Genomic DNA, 25,281 nt, shown 5'->3' with positions numbered 1-25,281 from the left:
TTTATTGCCTTGTAAATATATGAAATCGCAGCATGTGAATCAAAAGGCAATGTAACCAAATTTGTTCTCCTAATTCTTTAAGTTCGTTTACAAAGTCGCGCAAAAGATATTAATATTTACGATTTTTGTAAAGTTGTACAAAAAATATTTATTATCCACACGATCAAGGGCTGATGACCACAGAAAAAGCTCTCACCACATCCAGGTTTGCCGTTAACTCCTCACGTTTTTCTTCGCCTAAAAGTAAATTCTTGCTTTTGGTGTTTCGTACTAATGTTCATCGATAATTTATGCATTCGCTAAACGTAAATTTTGCTTTATACATGCTTGTTTATTTATCCTGAAGTACTGGCTGTTTTTATCTTATATTCCGGGGGAGGGGGGTTTTAATAACAAATTTTGACAAAATCAGACCTGCATGGTAGAGGTCCCGCACTTAAAAAAACATTCCCTTCCGCGAAGACCAAACTATTGACAAAATCAAATCATTTTTATAAGTTACAACGTACATGAACATGAAACACAAAATAGTTTGGGTACCGATAAAACCATAAGGGTTGGCGAGTCAGGCGCCCATGTGAAAGTGATTTCCTCACGGAGAATCACAGTCTGTCACAGGATCACAGCTAGTTGCACTGGGAGGTGATCGACTGCAACGGATGCACAACCTGACACATTGTAATATTGGGATTTGTAAATTCGTAGCACAATCACATTTGAAATCGACAAAAGGAATAATTGCTATTTTGCGGATATCTGCTATTATTACAAAATCCACCAGTTTACAAACACAAATACATGATATTTGAAAATTCAGAAAGCGTTGCAATAAAAAAAAAAACAATTTGTTAAGTTGCATAAAACGATATTTTTGACAAAAACTTTCATTCGAGCATTTTTGTCCGTGATCAATCTCAGTTAAATATCAACTATTCCCAAATATGGAAACATATTAAACAGCAACAACAGTCGCAAAATCAACTGGTTTGTCAAGATCAAAAGCATGTGTCCAGACATCTGAGGTTGGATCGTAAACTTCAACTGATGTGAGTCCTTTACCCCAGATCCTATAAAACAACCATCATACAGTTTCGTGAATCAGACACACAACAAACACAGGCAAGTTTTTCTACAACATTTTTCACTAAAAGAAAAATTTATAAGTTAACAAAAACAAACCAACGTACAACCGCAGACCCCTTCATCACTAAACCAAACCACACATACAACCTTGTATAATACAAAGTGTTTTAAGTTTAATCTTAACAAACATTTTATGCAAGTTGTTAATCAAGTATAACATCGTATATCCCACTTGTCCCAGTTTCTCAACATTTACATTTTCACATAAAACGGGAAACAGTGGACTATAGTGACGTCATAATATCAATTCTTACCTCGTTCCACCCACAACATAAATCCTCCCATCAATAACACAAGCAGAGTGACGCCAACGAGGTTTTAGGAGAGGAGAAACATATTTCCATTTGTTGACTCTAGGTTCGTATTCTTCAACTGTTTGCAGGAAGCCACGATCGTCACCTCCTCCTGTCAGATTTAAAGTAAAACTTTTTATTGTTTTTAGGTTAATACTTTATAGTTATATCTACCAGTTTTTATGTTTAGGATTCTTTTCAGGAAACTCCATTATATTTATCACGTGATACATTTACCGATGACGAATATGAATTCGTATTTTATAAAATTTACAAAAAAACCACTGACTGTTAATTTTATTGCTTAACTTTTCATCACTAACCAATTGCATAGATCTTCCCTTTAATTTCTTCACATGTTAAATTCCATCTTGCTTCATTGAGAGAAGCGATTCTTGTGGAGGTTCCAACACGAATATCGCGGAATTCACATGATTGTAAGGATTGTCTGCCATCACTTCCGCCCACAGAAAACAAAACATCTGAAGAAATTTTTTAAATCGCTTGTGTTAATATTTATTGTGACATATTACGATTATGTTGTAATGTTACGTAACAAGCAATGAGGTAAGCTTTGCGTTTCTTGACGTACAAATAAGCGATCAGCTTTCAATCGAGGTTTTAATTGAAATTAATCAATATTATGGTTAATATTCATGCAATAAAGAACTACAAAATAAAGATGGAATATTTCATGTATTTCTGGTAAGTTTTAGGTCGGTGTTTCACAACATTTTTATGTCCAAAAGTGAATATTGTTGGGGAAAAAAGTTTAAACTGACTGATTTACATCTGGGCCCAGTCATGGAATATTGTTGGGGTAAATAGAGTGGATTTACTGATTACTTTAATTTATGGTTTACGGTTAATTATGTTGTTGTTGCAGATGCATGCCAACTATTGGTACCGGGTCCAGTAATGAGATTAATCCTATACAAAAATGAATTTAGATGCATTCTTACTGGCAATTGAACACATTCCATGTCCATATCTTGGTTGTAACATGTTGAAACCATTTCTAAATCTGTCTTCTTGTACAGAATAACACAAAGTTGATGAAAATGTTCCTTGGTTTCCATCACCACCCGTGAGATACAAGTCATCTAAATTTGTTTGTAATTAGTGAAAACAAGGTTGTCTATAAAAGTTATAATTGTTGATCAACATCTAAATATTTACTATTAGTTTCCAAAAACATAGTTGAACAACTTTCTGTTTAAGAATTGGTAACTTGTCAGCAAAGTGTCAGTAATACTGTCAAAAGCACAAAAAAAATCGCAAATGCAGTCATGGCAGAATTCAAAAATTTTCTCTGGGGTATTACTAACAAAAGTTATGGAGAGCAACAAGAATGAGTTGGTTGAGAGATGAGAAGATAGTCATAAACCACACAAAAACACACTAGTGATAAACAAAAATAAATATTAACAAAACATTTTGTCTGCCCCGCGTTAATTTTTATTGCTATGACAATTTGTGAGGGGGGCTTCCCCAATGCTTTATTCCAGGAACCGCCCCTGGTTTAGTGATCAACAATTTCAGAAATAACCACACCAACCTCCAACAACACCAGATGCAGCACAACGTCGACCTTCCGATAAATCAGCAATTTTTACCCAGTTTTTACTTTCCCCCAAATTCAACATCTCACAACTTTGTGTTGGACCTTCTCCACCCATTACATAAACACTTACACCAAATTTGGCTGAAGTGGAGTTCACTCTGTCTGTGATCATTTTCTTAACAAAATTTGATGACAATGAAACTATACATTAAGGCAAAGTGATCAAAATGTTTCACTAAATAACAGAAAGTCTCTATCTTAAAACAAGTAACTCGAATAACAGAAAACATGATTTACTTTGAAACATATTTTGTTAAGTCATTTTACTAAACCAGGGCATGTTGCGTTATTTTTTTCTTGTGCAATAAAATTCGAAAAAGAATATCAGTGGCCAAATCTTGCATTAAATCCGAAATGTTACTGGACTTTTGCAGTCTTGATAACTTAAGTTTAAATTTGCATTTACTTGCACACAAAAAACATGTATTTTTATGGGACAGTACGTTGAATAAGCAAAACCATTTAACAGCAAGCAATGTACTAACTGGGTAATGTTCATGTTGTTTTGTGGTAACATTCCATTTTACACAATCTCGTTTTGAATTACCTCCACCAATGAGAAGAAATCCCGACAAATCTGCAACATAAACATTGCTTGTAACGGTTATTATTTGTGTAAAATAAATAATTATGGTGATAACAATGGAAACATATCTTTATTCAGGTGAAACTGTTGCTTTGTAAATCAACCTATTTCATTGGAGTTGGTATTTGTGTTAAACATCATTCAGTTAAGTTTTTAAGTACAGCTACAAAACTAATACATTTTGTAAGTTATGGTGAAGCACATTTCTCTGTACTAGTCAGTGTGGTATTATTTTAGTACTTTTGTTTGATCACATGCACAGAATTGTAGTCCTAACTTGTTGGTAGTTGACTGTCCCTGAATTCTGACCACATATTTGCAATATTATTTGCTTCGAGTTTATGTGAAGTGGGAAATTTATTTGGAGCTTGAAGTCATAAGATATGTGGGTGGTGTAAATATGGTGGATGTAACATCTTTTTTGAATGTAACATTACATAAATAAATCTTGCACCCTTTTGGACAGTTGTTGCTTTTCCACTTGTTCCTGGGTTTTTAAATTTCATTGACAAAGCATCCAAAACTGCACGGCAGCATTCAAAGCTATTTCTCGTGAGCGGCTGAAAAAAACACAGTAATATTAAAAGCCACTAACAGAAGGCTAAAAATAATAAACTTTATAATTTACTTCATTTCTAACTGTAGTTGTAAGAAACTGAGTGGAAATAGATGAAAGATCAAGTTGTGAGAAAAGATTCACAAACAAATCCTCTCGATGGGAAGGATTGAAATTAACCCATCGAACCATTCCAGTAAAAACAGCTTCTTCCATCTACATTCAACAAATAATATGTAATAACAAGTAACAGTTTAAACAAATGATACAGAGTTTAATGTCACCGGTGACTACATCAAATACTAAATTTACACCAAGAAAATAAAACAAAAAGTGAAACATCAAGGAGTTTAAATCACCAATAATGCTTCTTTAAACATAAAAATAATAATTCTTTTTTTTTTAATTTTACTGAAAAAAAGTAAATATACTTAGAAAACAATATTGGATGTAGGTATGCAGCAAAATCCACTAATCCTTGTAAAAGTTACAACCTATGTGAAATCCATTTTACATTAGGACTGCAATTATAACTGGAATCAACTTTTTACTTTGTGAGACTAAAAAAGAAATGACATCTCAGGAACTGATCATGTGCTTACCCAACTTATATCGGTTTACATAAGAGGCCTAATAATTTATTGCTTAATCACCATATGCAACAGAAAGTCTGCTCTGCAACACAAACAAAAAACATAAATTCTTCACAAATACCCCTTTGTTTTTCTGTTTGATGATTGCAGACATATCACCAACATCAAGTTGCATGAAATCATCATGTTGCACAACTGTTGCAATGTTATCAACAATCATTTGGTTTGTTTTCTTTTCCACATCAGCAAGATTGTATCGAGTAGCATAAGCTCTTAGCTTCAAACAGTTGTCGGTTGAAGTCATTTTAAGGATGACTCGACAACAAAATGACTTTAACTCTGAAAGTGTAGATAAAACAAAATTCAGCCACACCCAATTCAGAAGTGATATCTGTGCTCACTTCTCCATTGATTACAAATAATTTGTTTTGTCCCTGGTGTCAACAACGTGACAATAGTCAAACACAAAAATTTTAACCTAAAATATGCAAAATTGTCATGGTTTGCAAATAAATAAATACACTTGTAGAACATATATATTGAAATAATCACTCTTCACACATTAACATCAGTAAAGATTAAAACTTGATAACCTTCCATCTGTGTATAATCAGCATCTTCCAACACTTCCAACACATTTTTCTCTGTTACTTCAATATCACCAGTGTAAATATAATCCAATACACTTTCCAGTCTTTTTGGTGGAATATTGTCAACCTTGATAAAATCTGAGTATTTCTCGCGCATCTATAAGAAAACAAAGTTAACCAATCACAACAAACACACACAATCTGGTCTAAAGAACTGACAAATTTACCATTTGAAATATGGTATGTAATTAACATATAATAACATACGTGAGTCCTGTTCAAATAGAAACATTACAAGGGCCATAGCAAAAAATAAATCAATCTAGTAAGATGCATTCTAGAATAGTTGCAAAAGTTAAGCCAATGTAATTGTCGAGTAATAACAAAAACCACCTTAACATCTTACAAATTTAAACCTTAAATATCATAACAACTCAAACAAATGCTTATCAGATATGCAAATACTAGACTAAGCTGTTGCAACTGAGCCAATTGTGTCAAAATATGAGCTGGTTGTCGGGATCGAGCCATGTGTTATGGAGGCCTGGTGTAAACTAAAGGGATGAACAACTCTGGGTACATATGTTCATAAAAGACAGGTATAAAATATTATGGTTTGTTTCTCAATTGTTGAGATATTATACCACATGACCTATGAGTTTTGTCACCAAACTAAATTAATTTAAAAAGTAAAGAGTTGTTGTTGTGTAAATGACATTTTTTGCTTGATTGCAGCAATGTATTTACGGACAGGGGACAACTATACGACAAACATTCAGGTTTCATATTATTTCTACAAAACAAACACACTTACCTCAACACCAAGTAAAGCATTAAAATAATCTGACATAGAACAAACAACAGCATCATGTATTGAATAGTTTTCTCCTTGGGAACAAAGTGTTCTGTTGCAAAATCGTTTTGTTTCTTTTCTGTCACTAAAACATCAATAGTTTAACTTCAGTAAATCTCCATAAATTAAACTTACTTGTTTAAAAAATTCATCACTTTCTGGTGATGCAAGTTTATTTCCTCTTGTGTTCGCTTCATGATGAAGACAAAAAGTTAAACTGACAGTCAATGAAATACCGGGACTAGTGTACAACCGTAAATTTTTGCAAACTAATTCTTTTTATTTTTTGCAGCATTTCCGAGAACGAAACTAATGTCACACCGAAGGGGAACCACCTTTTCCCACGCTTGAGTGATCAGCAATAATTTTTAATTTTTTTCAGTGAAATTAATTTAAGAATTTGTTTTGACCATCAAACATTGGTGAAGCATAAATTTTCAAACAAACCGATGCTTTGAATAATTCAAGCATTGTACGAGAACTGTTTTATTGTGTGATCGGTTTTAAAAAATAATTGGCCTTGTTTTTTGTGAAGTTTTTCCACTACAATGTGATTTAACTTTGTTGTAATAACGTCACAATATCAACAGCACAAATGGCAACGTTTACAGTAGTGTTTAAGAAAGACTGTAAGTGTGTAACACAAGCCTAACAATCGCCTGAAGAATTCAAGTTGGATTTATGGACAAGCTTCTCTGCCACAACCACATCTATATATTTAGTTTCAGGTGGAATTATTTCCCAAAACGTCCATGTCATTACTATAATTTACATTGTGAAATCTCCATGAAGAACATAATGGAACATATTTGCAAACAACATCTCTTATAATATAAGCACCAGGACCTTGAAAATGTGTCGGCATATGCCATTGTTTTGGATTCCTGCGTGCCACTTAAATTACTACAAGTTGCAGGAAATGCCCACGTTGTCGTTATGATAACTTCCAAGGAAAACCGGAGAAGGTTTCTTCTCCATGTAAATGTTTTGTTTTAAACCACGTAGGATTTACAATATCAAGCTTAGCAAAAACCTCAGTATCAATAAGTCGACTTCCCGTTGGTTTTTACACCTTGTGTGGAAGATATGTTTAAAAGTTTTGGATTTTTGCTAAAATCTAATTGGTCTATTTCAAGTCATAATCAAACGATTGGTATTTTAGCAAAAACTTCAATATTCAATCCCCACTTTTAAAGAGAAGAAACTGAAACGTTTATTATCGTGTCTACTGGTTGCTGTTCTACTTATCGGTGTGGAAGGTAAGCAAACCTTACCTTAACTAAACCAATGGAAAAATAACCCTTTTTATTGTCACATTAATGGTGGCTATAAGTTTTCTGTTTCTCAATAACGGGTTTCTTAGCTGGGGGTTCACCGTGTTCATTACCTGACCACATGGACGGCTGATACAAACGTGTTGAGAAAGCTTGTCTTGTAATGTTTCAACATATTATATCTGGTGGGAAACAAATAGTTGCACTGTAAGTTGAACTACACACGCATGAAGTACTACAATTGTCCTGCAAACATATTATCGGTTTTAAGAAGTTTTCTTAGGTTTCAGGTTAAGCAAAAGCATTGTAATCACACTTCTTGTAACATTTAACCATCGCAAGTTTTTTGTAGGTTGTCGATTTCCTCCAACAATCACTGAAGTTGATTACTATCGGAAAAAATCCTACTATCTACCTTATGATTTTGTGTCGTACTATTGTCCATGTACAGGAAGTACTCCGAATGGTCTAGCGTGGAATTTGTGTCGACCCAGCGGTCATTGGTTGTTACCATCACCCACGTGCAATAATTGAAACGTTGTAAACGTGCAATGGTTGGAGACGATGGAATAAAACTTCCAACTACTAGAAGTATGTGTGTTGTAATTAATCCATTGTAAGAGTTAATAAATCAATCATTAGATTCCAGTCAGGATAATAAATACACGCGGAATTTTTATTATCTGGTTAAATAAATAGTTCACGCTTCAAAAAGTGTTTCAAAGGAAAGCAGAATGTTGAAGGTATTACATCATTCAATTTCAAAATCGCAAAGTTGAAAACAGCAACTTTCAATAAGGCACTGATGTAGCCGGTACGAAACTTAATGAAATCAGTGCAGAAACAATAAAAAAAAGTCTGTAACAGCAATGATGGAAATCAATCGAATGAAAAAAACATTTTTACATAACACGAAAAATGGAAAAATGGCAAAGAAATACAAGCGCAGGCAAAAAAGACATTTAGGCAATTACAAATACACAAGCTGCCTCATTTATGTGATGCTTGCATTGGACACGATTGCTTGACCTCGTTTGTGCTTCAAGGTCATCGCTCACGTGGCAATAGGGCAACTTGTGACCAAGTTTCAAACTTTTTCTGCTTTTCTCAAGGTTTAATAATTGCTTCACTTGTAGTTACAATTCCTGTTTTCTGAAATAAATACATTTAGGTACAGGGCGAATCAAACTTGTTTTACTTGGACTTGTTTAGCGAGTTTGAAGGTGGGACTAAGGCTTTGCGGCAGAAATTCATTAGTTTTGAAGCAAATCCTATCAATCTTTTCGATTTGTTGTGAATTAAATCAAGTTCGTTCAACGCAAACGTTTGATCCAGAAGAATCGGTTTAAAGTCATTTTTGTGTGGATTCGAATCCTAACCAACTTACTGCTCAACGATCATTGTCATGAGATGTTCGTCTTTGTCTTCTTCTTCCTTCTTCTTCATCATCTTCTGGAGGACATGTTGTTCGAACGTGTAAAGTTCCGTCTCCTGTTCCTCACTCACCTTCTTCCCTGAAACGAAGATGATGGGAAGATGAGGATGATATTCTCACAAACTTGAGGTTGACATGATCACAAAATTAATATTATTGGCTCCATGCTTGTGTATTTTATATTCGTTTGTCAATAAACAACTTACTGAAGGCAATGAACCCAACCGGTCCGTTTCTACAAATGTTGATGAACCTGGCGCTGTCCAAAAAGGCGTCTTTCAAACGTCGGCCCAGCAATTTGCATTGCACGCCTTAATATTGTCTAAATCAAGAGTTCTTAAACTGTGAGCGCGGCCGCTAGAGGGCCGTGGAAGGTTGACAAGGAAGCCTCAAATTTTTCGAATACCCGTTTAGCGACCAAGCAGCAATCTATCCAAATTTAGTATTTCAGTTTTCAGAAATCTTACAATTAATTAGAGCGAAGATTTGGTCTTGCAGGGACCGTTTGCAGAGAAATGAACACGCCGTGTATCTGACTCCTAAGACTACCAAAAACATCTGCCAAAAAACTATCTTTGCGACTTTTTAATCAAAACATAAAACGCTAAACAAACATACCTTGTTTCAAAACAAACAACGTTAAATGCAACGACGAGAGTTATACTTTAATTGCTTTTGTCTCGCTCAGTCCGTTTTCTCGCTTCCTCTCCCTAGCTTAAGGCCGTGTGGCGGTGTTTATAATATCATCGAAATGAGAAAACTGCGAATATGGACGGATTATTATAAAACGTCGATGAGAAATTAAAACCAAGACCGATTGGCACATATGTCAGAGAATAACCCATCTGTCGTAGAGAACGAAGTGATTAACCCAAAAAATAACAGATGCGTACGTACGCGAAGTAATCGAATGGCACAATTTAACACAAGTTTCGCTGCAGTGGTTTGTCGAAAAAGCGCCACCAGCAGGTGATTGTCTTAAATTTAAATAACTATGACGCGATAATGTTCATTATGTTGACAATAGTAGTTTTAGATTAATGTCTGGTTGTTTTGCACTTGTGAGTGGGAAGACAAAAGCACGGAACAAACCCGACTGTACAGCAGACCCGCGGTGTGAATTGTCTTCCACTTAACCACGTAATAAACATCCCCCATCCCTCTCATTGATGAGCGATATTAAAAACGAACAAGAAGATGTTTTTGAACAGGATTTTTTCGTGGAGTTGGGAACGCAAGGTTTAACAGAAAATGTCTTGGGGCCGCGACCAAGAAAGTTTAAGAACCACTGCTCTAAATTATAGCAGTATGGGAAAAGATGTTAATAGTAAATGCAGCCAACTTAGTTCAAACCTCCGGTAATCAGCCAAAACACGAGGTTATTATTTATTTGGAATCAAACCGAATCCGAATATCGACACCGAATCCTATGTTAAATTTGTTTCACCAAACTTTTAACAAGGGCACTTGGAATTGAACATTGCCATGAGAATATATGCACAAAACTGGAATTGTACGAAACAAACATAGGGAAATTTAGTTCACGAATAACGGCATTAGAATAGAATTGTGTCGCTACAGCGAAAATACGAACGGTGCGTTTGATTTTTTATTGAGGCAAAAGTACACATTGCGCTTGAAATCGCTCCAGTCTTCTTTATATAAACTGAGCAAAACACGACTCAAACGATGTTTCAGAAAGATGAATTGGCAGCAGAGCCAGAATGCATTTAGTATTCGGACCCTTTCTTGTGAAGCAAGGGCGAAGTGGTAAAGAGGTACGGTTGTATCTTTACTTGTTTCTCCACCAGGGCCGCACATATCGAGATAGCCCATTCATTGTCGACCGACTCCTTCATTAGAGCCCTTCGACGGTTCATCGGTCGTCGTGGACGTCCAAACCAGATCTTCAGTGACAACGGCACGAATTTCGTCGGAGCCGAGCGTATCCTGCGTGAAGAACTGAAGAAGTGGAACCAACGGCAGATTCACGAATATCTGCAACAATGCGAAATGGCATGGAGTTTTAATCCCCCCACTGTCAGCCACAAGGGTGGGGTATGGGAGCGCATGTTACGCTCTGTACGCGAAATTCTCAACGCCCTGCTCTCGGAACAGACGTTGTCTGATGAGCGGTTGTGCACTCTGATGGTAGAGGTCGAGGCAATCCTAAACACCCGTCCCTTGGTCCCAGTGACGTTCGATCCGAAGGATGAGGAGCCCCTTACTCCCAATCATTTACTGCTGCAACGTGCAGCGCCGAATATGCCCCAGGACTGTTCACGGGGAAGGACTGTTACCATCGAAACCGGTGGCGTCAGGTACAATACCTGGCCGATCAGTTTTGGAGGCGATGGTCTCGCGAGTACCTGCCTACGCTCATGCCCAGATCGAAGTGGGCAAGTGAACATTCGAAATTTATGGTCAATGACGTGGTTCTTGTGGCGGATAACAACTAGCCCCGGAGCAAGTGGTTCCTGGGTCGAGTGGTTGAGGTACTTCCTGATCGGAAAGGAGTTGTGCGTCAGGTGATCGTGAAGACTCACGCTGGTGCGTTAAGACGCCCAATCGCAAAATTGTGCTTATTGTGCCGCGACGACGCGATGCGTGATTAGTTGCGGGTGAACTGTTTTCGCAATTACTGTCCGATGTTTGTTTGTTGTGTTGACATGTACTCCTTGGATTCGTACATTGTGGGGGGGTATGTTGCATCTTATTTGCCAGCAATTACCTGATTTCTATTTATGTACCTTTTTTCCTTTCACTGCTATAATTGTTGCAGTGTATTGTAGTTTGTGACGTAACAGTTAACGGGTAGTTTTGTTGAACTGAAAACGTGGTTAAGTCCTTTTTTGTGTCTGACTTCCGTGGAGCACGGTTCTATGTCGCAAAGAGCTTAATTATGCGTATTGGATAAACTGTATTATCGTTAACCTTGATTGCTATTTGAACGCAATGGCTTAAAATGCCATTCGTTGTACCTTGGAAAGTAAATGAGTCAGACAAGTTACTTACACTGCTTTGTTTATTCTTAGAGTGTTCTTGCCATTTAATCAAGTGGTGTTTGTGGTTTGTTGTCACAACAATTGGTAAGCATTGTGTGTAACGTCGTAGCGGGTATTTGTGACTATACATTGCATCTTTGTTTAGGCGTAACACTGAACTAGCAATTTATTCGTTTGCATGCCGGTTCCGAAAACAATTAGTGAGCCTATATTGATTGTAAATTTAAAGTACATTTGTTGATGTGATGCATTTTGTATAGAAACCGTCTTCTTTGTCCGAATAAAAAACTGCGAATATTTTCGGAGGAAGTTCAGGAGGCGCGTTTTAACCTTTCCCTCGTGTGACGTTCCGCTCCACGAACCGGGGAGCATCTAACGGGCGTTATAGTGGTTGATTGTGGCGAATTAATCTAATCATTTATGACACGAATTCGTAGGTAACGCAACTGCCAAGCAAAAAGTGGTGCTATACAGAATAATTGTGCGGCATTATCAGCTAATTTGGTCGTTTTTTCTCAGCGCCATTGCCAGCCTCAAAATACAATTACTTCTATCTTTTGCTTAATTGACGGTTTATTGTCTCTGTCGTGTTTTCAAAAGTTCATGCATCACGTTAGCAATCACAAAAGATTTAACCACAAGAACACCCTGTCCCAGTAACTGTTTTATTATTATGCAACTACATAAGACTTCATAGGTCGAAATAGCGGCCACCTATCTGCAGCTCAAATTAACATCAAAATCCGTTTGTTGCACTTGCTCACTTGTTGTCCCCTGTTTAATGCAAAACTATACTTAATCTGGTTTACAATGTTTTCCATTCCTATGCATAAGTCTTGCTGCCAGCACTCGCACGACTGAAGCGCCTTCTATGACGTCACACAACAATATTCTCGCTTTCACACGATTTCGTTCGCAGCGGCAAGAACGCGACTTTGATCAGCTGTATCTCAAAAGCCGGTCGCCGCATCAATCTGCTTGTTTTACCAAAAAATTTTTTTCAAGTTATAACCATCTCTTACTTTAATTAATAAAATGTTTTATTTATCCGCGTCACATGCAATTTAATGTAAAGATTGGCTGAAAATGCGTTGCTGGTGTTTATAGATGGGAGTTTTGCGTTTAGTGAAGCGGTAACTAATTGCGTTTAGGCAAAGCAGAAATTGTCAAAGAATATAATTTTATTGCCTTGTAAGTATATATGAAATCGCAGCATGTGAATCATAGAAGGTAATGTAACTAAATTTGTTCTCCTAATTCTCTAGGTTATTTTTTGTAAAGTCACGCACAAGATATTAATATTTGCGATTTTTTGTAAAGTTGTATGAAAAATAGTCATTTTTCACACGATCAAGGGCTGATGACCACAAAAAAAGCTCTCACCAAATCCAGGTTTGCCGTTAACTCCTCACGTTTTTCTTCGCCTACAAGTAAATTGTGGCTTTTGGTGTTTCGTACTAATGTTCCTCGATAATTTATGCATTCGCTAAACGTAAATTTTGCTTTATACATGCTTGTTTATTTATCCTGAAGTAGTGGCTGTTTTTATCTTATATTCTGGGGGAGGGGGTTTTTAACAACAAATTTAAACGAATTTTGACAAAACCAGACCTGCATGGTAGGGGTCACGCACTTAAAAAAAATCACTCCCTTCCACGAAGACCAAACTATTGACAAAATCAAATCTATTTTATTTTCTCAAGTTACAACGTACATGAACATGAAACATAAAATAGTTTGGGCAACGATAAAACCATAAGGGTTATCGAGTCAGGCGCACATGTAAAGGTTGCAACAGACTGCTTTGGACTTCATATAGCGCGGATTAGCACTTGATATTCACAAGGGAAAACAAGATGCTTAAGGCACACATGCATTGAACATATTGTACACCTTCACCTATTGTAGTATTGGAATTATAAATTCGTAGCAGAATCGCGTTGAAAATCGACAAAAGGAATAATTGGTATTTTGCGGATATCTGCTATTATCACAAAATACAGCGGTTTGCAAACACAAATACATGATTTTAATAAAACTGGTTGAAGTTGCATAAAACGATATTTTACATGAAAACTTTTATTCGAGCATTTTTGTCCGTGATCAATCTCAGTTAAATATCAACTACTCCCAAATATGGAAACATTTTAAACAGCAACAACAGTCGCATCATAAACTTGTTTGTCAAGATCAAAAGCATGTGTCCAGACATCTGAGGTTGGATCGTAAACTTCAACTGATGTCATTCTATAAAACAACCATCATACAGTTTCATGAATCAGACACACAACAAACAAAGGCAAGTTTTCTACGACATTTTTCACTAAAAGTAAATTTTATAAGTTAACAAAAACAAACCAACGTACACCGGCAGACCCCTACACCACTAAACCAAACCACACATACAACCTTGCATAATACAAAGTGTTTTAAGTTTAATCTTAACAAACATTTCATAAATGTTGTTAATCAAGTATAACATCGGATATCCCACTTGTCCCAGTTTCTCAACATTTACATTTTCACAAAAAACGGGAAACAGTGGACTATAGTGACGTCATAATAGTAATTCTTACCCCAATCCACCCACAACATAAATCCTCCCATCAATAACACAAGCAGAGTGACCCCAACGAGGATTTAGGAGAGGAGAAACATATTTCCATTTGTTGACTCTAGGTTCGTATTCTTCAACTGTTTGCAGGAAGTCAAGGCCACGACCACGACCTCCTGTCAGATTTAAAGTAAAACTTTTTAGTGTTTTTAGGTTAATACTTTATAGTTATATCTACCAGTTTTTATGTTTAGGATTCTTTTCAGGAAACTCCATTATATTTATCACGTGATACATTTACCGGTGACGAATATGAATTTGTATTTTATAAAATTTACATAAAAACCACTTACTGTTAATTTTGTTACTTAACTTTTCATCACTAACCAATTGCATAGATCTTCCCTTTAATTTCTTCACATGCTAAATCCCATCTTGCTTCATTGAGAGAAGCGATTTTTGTGGAGGTTCCAACACGAATATCGAGGAATTCACATGATTGTAAGAGTTGTCTGCCATCATTCCATCCGCCCACAGAAAACAAAACATCTGAAGAAATTTTTAAATCGCTTGTGTTAATATTTATTGTGACGTCATATTACGATTATGTCGTAATGTTACGTAACAATCATTGAGGTAAGCTCTGCGTTTCTTAACGTACAAATAAGCGATCAGCTTTCAATCGAGGTTTTAATTGAAATTAATCAATATTAAAGTTAAAATTCATGTCATAAAGAACTACAAAATAAAGATGGAATATTTCCTGCATTTCTGGTGAGTTTGAGGTCGGCGTTTCACAACATTTTCATGTCCAAAAGTGAATATTGTTGGGGTAAATAGAGTGAATTTACTGATTACTTTAATTTATGGTTTCCGGTTAATTATGCTGTTGTTTCAGATGCATGCCAACTATTTAGGCCTGGGCCCAGTAATGAGATTATTCCTTCACATAAATGAACTCAGATGCATTCTCACTGTCAATTGGACACATTCCATGTCCATATCTTGGTTGTAACATGTCGAAACCACTTCTCCATCTGTCTTCTTGTACAGAATAACATAAAGTTGATGAGAATGTTCCTTGGTTTCCACCACCCCCCGTGAGATACAAGTCATCTAAATTTGTTTGTAATTAGTGAATACAAGGTTGTCCATAAAAGTGATAATTGTTGATAAACATCTAAATATTCACCAAATATTTACTATCAGTTTCCAAAAACATAGTTGGACAACTTTCTGTTCAACAATTGGTAACTTGCCGGTTACAAGTCCAAAAAAACACAAATTTTCTTTGGGGTATTACTAACAAAATTTATGAAGAGCAACTAGAATGAGTTGGTTGAGAGATGAGAAGATAGTCATAAACCACACAAAGACACACTAGTGATAAAAAGAACAGCCCCCGGTTAAGAAATCAACAATTTCAGAAATACCCACACCAACCTCCAACAACACCAGATGCAGCCCAACGTCGACCTTCCGATAAATCAGCAATTTTTACCCAGTTTTTACGTTCCTCCAAATTCAACATCTCACAACTTTGTGTTGGACCATCTCCACCCATTACATAAATATTTTCACCAAATTCGGCTGAAGTTGAGTTCACTCTGTCTGTGATCATTTTCTAAATAAATTTTGATCATTTTGACTCTAATAATAGAAAAAAAGATGGCATACTATACAACATATTTTATTAAGTCATTGGCATGTTACACTAAACCAGGGCAAGTTTGCATTATTATTTCATGTGCAATCAAATCAACAAAAAATTATTAGTGTCCAAGTTTTGCAATAAATCCTGGCTGTTACTGGACTTTTGCTGTCTTGCTAATTTTAGTTAAAATTTACATTTACTTGCACACACAAAAAGCATGTATATTTATGAGAAAGTATGCTAAAAAGCAAAACTGTAAGACAGCAAGCAATGTACATACTGGGTAATGTTCATGCTGTTTTGAGGTAACATTCCATTTCACACAATCTCGTTTTGAATTACTGCCACCAATGAGAAGAAATCCTGACAAATCTGAAACATAAACAATGTTTGTTATGGTTTTGTTTGCTTAAAATATTTTTTTGGGGGTAATAACAGGGGTAACATATTTTTTTATGAAGGTAAAGTTGTTGCTTTGTTAATCAATCTTTTTGAATGGAGTTAGTATTTGTGTATAGTATTTACACAAAGCTTCATTTAAGTATTTAATTACTTTGACACCAGTCTTTCTTAATGCTTTTTTGGTGAAGCAAATCTTTCTATATTGGTCAGTTTTGATTTATTCGTTTAATCTCAGCCCACAGAATTGTATCCCTAACTTGTTGGTAGTTGACTGTCCCTGGATTCTGACCAGATGTTTGCAATATGATTTGCCACGAGTAAATCTTAAGTGGGAAATTGAGTAGGGTTTAAAATTACAGGAGTACAAATGCTATAAGGGTGGTTGCAGCATTCAAGCCTCCACCTTGCAGTTCTCCAACTGATATTATAAGGTTGGTCAAGTTTAATATGCACTTTTCTTGACAATTCAACAGTTTTGGAATCGTTTCCTAAAGTATAATTTTAAAAAGCTTCAGAGTGCAACTCATTCGAATAGAATATTATAAACATATACAAATTTGGGCTCTTTACACCAGATATCTCAACATTATACCGGCGAAATGAGGGGAACATAATATAGTAGGTGTTTGTTACGTCACAAGACGTCCACAACAAAATCACTGTGGTCGGGGGAAATAATTATTTCTTACTGGGGACCATGTTGTCCATAACAGTGGTATAAATATGGTGGATGATGTGACAATATATAAAAAAATATCACACCTTTTTTGACAGGAGTTGCTTTTCCACTTGTGCCAGGTTTTTCAAAGTTCATTGATAAAGCATCCATGACTGCATTGCTGCATTCTATGTTACCTCTTACTAGGGGCTGAAAAGAATTAAACATTTAAACTAATTATAAGCGAATCAACTAAAACAATTTACTTCATTTCTTATTGTGGTCGCAAGAGACTGATTGGAAATAGATGAAAGATCAAGTTGCGAGAAAAGATTCACAAACAAATCCTCCCGATGGGAAGGATTGAAATTAACCCATCGAACCATTCCAGTAAATACAGCTTCTTCCGTCTGCATTCAACAACTAATTTGTGACAATAAGTTAAGTAACTGTTAAAATATATCATAAAAAGGTTACTAACATGATCTGACTGCATCAAATTGTAAATTAAAACAGAAAACACAAATAGAAAGTAAAAATGTCACATAAAAAGTTTAATCACCACAAAAGCAACTTAAAACAAATACAAAAAGGTTGATATTTATTGGTTTGATGTAAGGTCGTTACAAAAACATGCAGATAAGAACCCCTGGACCATAACCTACTAAAAATGTCTGTCGCAAAATATGATGTAAAAGTTACCAGTTCACTAATTCTTGTAAACAGCAAATGTTATGCAAAATACATGTTAAGTTTTAACTGCAGTTATTGCTGGAATTCACTTCTTTTTGTGTGAACACGAACAAACAACATTCAGAGCTGGTGGCTGTGGATGAGGAACTGTTGATGAGTTTACCCAACCTTTTATAGTCGACATTTAATTTACCTTAACGTTCAAATCAAAAGTCTTGACAATTTTCTTCCACAATGCAAACAGAAAATACAAATTAATCATAATTACCCCTTTGTTTCTCTGTTTGATGATTGCAGACATATCACCAACATCAAGTTGCATGAAATCATCATGTTGCACAACTGTTGCAATGTTATCAACAATCATTTGGTTTGTTTTCTTTTCCACATCAGCAAGATTGTATCGAGTAGCATAAGCTCTTAGCTTCAAACAGTTGTCAGTTGAAGTCATTTCAAGGACGACTCGACAACAAAATGACTTTAACTCTGAAAGTGTGGACAAAACCAAATTCAGTCGAACCTAATTCAGAAGTGATATCTGTGCTCACTTCTCCATTAATCACAAGTAATTTGTTTTGTCCTACATTTTACACAGAACAAACATATCAATATCCATCACATCAAACTAACAATAGTCAAACACAATAATATTAACGTATGAAAAATGTCGTAGTTGACAAATAAAATTATATACATAGAACACATATGTTGGAATAATCATTCTTAATACAATAACACCAGTGAAGATGAAAACTTGCAATGTTTACATACCTTCCATCTGTGTATAATCAGCATCTTCCAACACTTCCAACACATTTTTCTCTGTTACTTCAATATCACCAGTGTAAATATAATCCAATACACTTTCCAGTCTTTTTGGTGGAATATTGTCAACCTTGATGAAATCTGAGTATTTCTCGCGCATCTATAAGAAAACAAAGTTAACCAATCACAACAAACACAATCTGATCTAAATAACTGAGAAAAATTTACAACTTTACTATTTGGAATATGGTATGTAATTTACATATAATAACATACATCAGTCCCGTTCAAATAGAAACATCACAAGGGCCATACCAAAAAATAAATCAATCTAGTAAGTTGCATTCTAGCATAGTTACAAAAGTTCAGCCAACGTAATTGTCGAGTAATAACAAAAACCACCTTAACATCTTAAAAATTTAAACCTTACTATTGTAACAACTTAAACAAATGCTTATCAGATATGCAAACACTAGACTAAGCTGTTGCAACTGAGCCAATTGTGTCAAAACATGAGCTGGTTGTCGGGATCGAGCCATGTGGTATGGAGGCCTGGTGTAAACTAAAGGGATGAACAACTCTGGGTACGTATGTTCATAAAAGACAGGTATAAAATATTATGGTATGTTCCTCAATTGTTGAGATATTATACCACATGACCTATGAGTTTTGTCAACAAACTAAATTAATTTTAAAAACTAAAGAGTTGTTGTTGTTGTCTGAATGACATTGTTTGCTTGATTGCAGCAATGTATTTACGGACAGGGGACAACTAAAAGACAAACACTAAGGTTTCATATTATTTCTACAAAACAAACACACTTACCTCAACACCAAGTAAAGCATTAAAATAATCTGACATAGAACAAACAACAGCATCATGGATTGAATAGTTTTCTCCTTGGGAACAAAGTGTTCTGTTGCAAAATCGTTTTGTTTCTTTTCTGTCACTAAAACATCAATAGTTTAACTTCAGTAAATCTCCATGAATTAAACTTACTTGTTTAAAAAATCCATCACTTTCTGGTGATGCAAGTTTATTTCTTCTTGTGTTCGCTTCATGATGAAGACAAAAAGTTAAACTGACAGTGAATGAAATGCCGGGTCTAGCGTACAACCCTAAATGTTTGACTGCAACCTCTTTTCATTTTTTGCAGCATTTCCGAGAACGAAACTAATGTCACACCGGAGGGGAACCACCTCATACCACGCTTGAGTGATCAGCAAGTAATATTTGATTTTTTTTCAGTTAAATTAATTCAAAGATTGTTTTGACCATTAAACATTGAGAGACACATAAATTTTCAAACAAGCCGATGCTTTTAATTATTCAAGCATTGAACGAGAACTATTTCATTGTGTGATCGGTTTTTAAAAAATATTTGGCCTTGGTCTATGTAATCGCCAAAGTTTCGCGTCTTGAACGCAACGAAATAACTGCCGCTTGTGGGCTTGATTACAAGCGTGGCTTAATTTGTCTACGCCAAATAAAAGCGCATGTTTGAAAGCGCACGTTTTATGTTGCTTAATCAGGCCTTACTGTCGGTAAGTGTGGCTTATTTTGTCAATTATGAATTTTGTATGTTTATCGTTTGTATTTGTTTCCAGAAAACCTTACGTTACAATCTTGACGACACCAATTGAATAAACAAGTGGGAAAGCGCGTATGAGTTGTAGACAGCGGCAATTGAGCAACACACAGTTTTCGAAACTGTGGCTACACAGTTTTCGAAACGGCCTCCGATGCCGCGTAAAGGTAAAGTTCTAAACGATTATACGGGTCCAAATACCCGTGCTCGGTCTAGATTAAATAGACCAGATGTCTGAGATGAAGCGCCGCCTATCCCTGAGGCGAGGCTCCAAAGACTTCGGTCTGAAACCGATGCCTTGTTAAATGTAATAACAAGAGAACAGGGCAAATTAAATGATTCTACTGTAACTTCTGCTAATCGAAGTGACAGTGTGTTTAACCCATGCTTTTTCCCTCCACATGCGTCTGCGCCCGAACCACAGATGCCGTCAACCTCTCAGCAACCTTTCACCATCTATCAGCCAGTACATGGACAATCGCATCATAATTCTGCTTCGGACCAAAGACTAATGCAGCAGACTATTGCAGCGACAAGACTTCCTAATGTAAAGGTACCGGTTTTTGCTGGAAATCCAGCAGATTACCTCAATTTTATGACGGCTTTTGAAACACTAATTGAACAATGGGAATTTGATCCCCGCCAGCGTTTATACTATCTGATGCAGTACACTAGTGGATGCGCCCATGACTTGGTGGCAAGTTGCCAGTATTTAACTCCTTTTGAAGGGTATGTCGCAGCTAAAGATTTGCTTAAGCAGCACCATGGTCATTCGTATCAGATCTCTATGTCTTATATTCATAAACTAACGAATTTCCCGAAGATTAGTATGAATGATGCTGATGCGCTACAGCGTTTTTCTATATGCCTTACATCGTGCGTTAATGCATTAAAAAGCTTCGGAAGTTTACATAAAATGAACAATCCAGAAACGCTGCAAAAAAATAATAGACAAACTGCCAGTACCGTTAAAGATTAATTGGCGTTCTGTTGCCGACGATATTATGCACTGTCGTGTAGAAGAAATCACGATTGAACATACTGCAATGTTTGTTCGAAGGAAGGCCAGAGAGGGCAATTATCCAATCTTCGGTGTAGTATCTGAACATTCCAAACGTGGTTCGAATTGCTACGCGACTTTTGCTGTCGATTCATTTTTATCGAGCAAAGCGCCTATCGGACGCTGTAAAATGTGGCGTGGTTCAGTCCCATGAAGCTAATATTATGTTGCCAATTTTGCCAGTTAAGGTACAGCGGTCAGATTCCGATAATTGGGTGATTGTTCACGCGTTTCTTGATCCGGGAAGCACATCTACGTTTTGTAGCAAGAACCTTATGTGTGAACTCAAGGCAAACGGTGTAAAAGTTCAAATAACATCCACCACGATAAACAGTAATGTCGTGAAAGAAGCTTTTTTGCTGAATAATCCGTTAGTCAGCGACGTTAATGGGGGACGTTTAGAAACCGCTGGAAGCAATAGAAAGGGTTTGTCGCCAGATCAGCAACTGTTTATGAAATGTTTCGATAATTCTATTAAGCAACTTGACACCGGACTTTATGAGATCGCGCTGCCTAAACGGGAAACACAGTTGATTATGCCAATAAATTTAAAGCCAGCTGAAAACCGTATCAAACAATTGAAATCTAAGTTCAAGAGAAACCCTAAGTTTTACGAGCATTATCGTTCTTTTATTAATCAAATGCTTCTTGAAGATCATGCTCGTAAGGTTCCACGTGTATTGCTACAGCGCAATGACGGAAATGTGTGGTACCTGCCTCACCACGGTGTATATCACACTAAAAAGCCAAACAAGTTAAGGGTTGTATTTGATTGTTCAGCGGAGTTTAACGGGTTTTCACTAAACAAATGCCTGTTACAGGGGCCGGATTTAACTAGCTCGCTCTTTTGGTGTACTGTGTAGATTTAGACAAGACAAAATTGCTGTAGTTTCACCAAGTTCGCGTCCCCGAAGAAGACCGAGATTTATTGCGTTTTTTGTGGTGGCAAGATGGTGATATAAAAAAGGAAATAATGACTTATCAAATGAACGTTTATTTGTTTGGAACCGTCTGTTCTCCAAGTTGTGCCAATTTTGCGCTACGTCAAGCGGCAATTAATCATGGCGATACCTTTTCGCCCGAGACTGTAAACACAGTAATGAACAACTTTTACGTTGATGATTGCTTAAAATCATTAGATGATGAAAGAAAAACAATTACAATGATTCACGAACTAACTTCTCTGCTAAAACGTGGCGGGTTTCATATCACGAAATGGATATCTAACAGTCACGAAGTCTTGCAATCAATTCCGTCCGGTGATCATGCCATCGCGATAAAAGATCTTGATCTCAGTCGTGACTCCTTGCCTTCTGAGCGAGCATTAGGTATTAACTGGAGAGTAAATGCTGATACCTTAGGTTTTCAAATTCGAATACCAAATCGCCCTGTAACCCGAAGGGGAATTTTGTCCATGTTTAGCTCACTTTATGATGCGCTCGGTTTACCGGCAGCGGTATTGCATACTCCAAAATTATTGTTGCAAAACATGTGCAGAAGTAACTTAACATGGGATCAATCCGTTCAAAAGGTCTTCAGTGACACTTGGCAGCGCTGGGCAAATGAATTGCCAGCATTAGAAAATTTGACGATACCTCGCTGTTTCAAACCGACAAAATTGGGACCTTTAGTAAGAGTTAAAATTCATACCTTTTGTGACGCATCCTTGACAGCTTACGGTTGCGTTTCGTATATTCGCTTTTTTGATGACAACGATCATATTCATTGTGCATTTTTATGTGGGAAAACTAGGTTGGCTCCAATTAAACCAATGACCGTCCCAAGGTTGGAGCTGTGTGCTGCAAACGTAGTAGCAAAACAAACTGATATTTTGGTAAAGGAATTGCATCTTGACATTGATTCTGTAAACTTGTGGACCGACAGTGTAACAGTTTTGCGATATATTCGTAATACCAGCAAATGCTTTCATACTTTTGTTGCAAATCGCATTGTTCAAATTTTGAATATGTCCAAGTCATGCCAGTGGAGTATGTACCGACTCTAGACAACCCTGCTGACCACATGTCAAGGGGACTAACTGTTACGAGTTTTTTGAAGTGTAAACAATGGCTGAATGGGCCAGACTTTCTTTGGTGCCGTGATACTGGTTTTCCTCGACAGCCTAATTTCTTGAACGTCATTCCAGATAATGATCCAGAAGTTAAACTTGCAGCAACAACATGTGATGTTGTTGCAAATTTCAACAGTGTTTTGCACAGGGTGTTGGAGAGGTCCTCATCCTGGCAATCGATGATTCGTATTGTTGGCTGGGTGCTTAGGTTTCCAGAAGCATTGCGCAATCCTGATAAGAGAACAACTTTAGGCACTCTAACCGTAGATGAACTGAAGCAGGCGAAAAATCGAACACTCTTTATGGTTCAACAAGAACATTACGGTAAGGAGTATAAGCTCCTAAAAGTGGGGAAACCTATTCACGAATCCGTTTCGATTTATAATTTGAATCCTTGTTTAATTGATGAACTAATTTGTGTTGGTGGGAGAACTAGCCTTTGTAAAGCGCTTAAAGTACACCACAAAGTAATCTTGCCCGGACGTGGCCGCGCTTCTGAGCTAATTGCAAGACATTTTCACGTAATTTCTGGCCACAGTGGAAGGGAATACGTTTTGGCTCTGATAAGAGAACAATTTTGGATGGTCAGAGCTAATACTCTGGTGCGTTTCGTGTTGAACCGTTGTGTGGACTGTAAAAGAAGAACGGGTAGGCGTGGCGTACAACAGATGGCGTCCTTACCCGAGGACAGGTTAACACCCGATAAGCCGCCGTTTACGTTTGTGGGAGTTGACTACTTTGGTCCTTTCAATGTAAAGCGCGCTCGATCACAAGTTAAAAGATACGGAGCATTATTTACTTGTCTTACAACCAGAGCTATTCATATAGGAGTAGCAAATAGCTTGGACACAAGTTCTTTTATTTTAGCCTTGCGCAGGTTCATTGCTCGACGAGGACAAGTGGCCGAGCTTCGTTCCGACAATGGAACCAATTTCATCGGTGCCAAACGAGAGCTGTGGCAGGCGCTCCATGAACTGAACCAAACTAAAATTGTGAATTTTTTGTCTTCAAACCAGACCAAATGGCACTTCAATCCCCCAGGTGCGTCCCATCACGGTGGAATATGGGAACGATCCATACGTACTGTACGAAAGGTGCTATCGGCCATCACCAAGGAGCAAGTCCTTGACGAATAAGGTTTAACATCTCTGATGTGTGAAGCGGAGGCAATTGTTAATGGGCGGCCTCTGACAACGGTGTCCAGCGATCCTGATGATTTTGAGCCCTTGACTCCAAACCACCTCCTACATCTAAAGTCGGACCAGCCGTTTCCTGTTGGCTCCTTTACCAAACGAGACATTTATTCAAGGCGCAGATGGCGCCAAGTTCAATATCTAGCGGACCTATTTTGGAAGCGGTGGCTGAAGGAATATTTGCCACTGATGGACAAACGCCAGAAGTGGGTCAAACCTCATCGCAATTTTATTGTTAATGATATTGTTTGTGTTGTTGACGAAAATATGCCCAGAGGCACCTGGCCTCTTTGGACAGGCATTGTTGCCACTTTTCCGTCCAGCCACGATGGGCTGGTGCGGTCTGTTAAAATTAAAACTAAAAACGGCTTTATAGAAAGACCCATTACCAAAATCTGCTTAATAGTAGAAGCTGTAACAAAATGAGGTGTTTTCTTGCGTATTGTTATCAATTTGTTGAGTTAAGCACTCCATTCTCTCCTCCTTAAAGGGGCCGGAGTGAAATCGCCAAAGTTTCGCGTCTTGAACGCAGCCAAATAACTGCCGCTTGTAGGCTTGATTACACGCGTGGCTGAATTTGTCTACGCCAAATAAATAATGCACGTTTGAAAGCGCACGTTTTATGTTGCATAATCAGGCCTTACTGTCGGTAAGTGTGGCTTATTTTGTTAAATTTGAATTTTGTATGTT

At 36.9% G+C, this 25,281-nt stretch overlaps 1 protein-coding gene across 1 annotated transcript; it reads right to left on the bottom strand.

The window, feature by feature from the left end:
* Window positions 1–539: 539 nt before the first annotated feature.
* Window positions 540–18,838, bottom strand: LOC145916808 (kelch-like protein 12). Its single transcript, XM_083002887.1, has 10 exons — window positions 18,685–18,838; window positions 18,182–18,399; window positions 17,487–17,630; window positions 17,325–17,430; window positions 16,441–16,532; window positions 15,950–16,130; window positions 2,399–2,539; window positions 1,760–1,918; window positions 1,398–1,548; window positions 540–1,067 (listed from the first exon to the last, which is right to left on the bottom strand). Exons 1-10 carry the CDS (start codon window positions 18,836–18,838, stop codon window positions 953–955), a joined length of 1,461 nt encoding a protein of 486 aa, XP_082859013.1. The 3' UTR covers window positions 540–952.
* Window positions 18,839–25,281: the final 6,443 nt, after the last annotated feature.

This window comes from Ascidia mentula, chromosome 1 (genome assembly GCF_947561715.1).
Source record: "Ascidia mentula chromosome 1, kaAscMent1.1, whole genome shotgun sequence".
Taxonomy (NCBI): Eukaryota; Metazoa; Chordata; class Ascidiacea; order Phlebobranchia; family Ascidiidae; genus Ascidia; species Ascidia mentula.
Note: the sequence above shows the minus strand (reverse complement) of the source record. Positions and strands in the feature narration are given on the sequence as shown.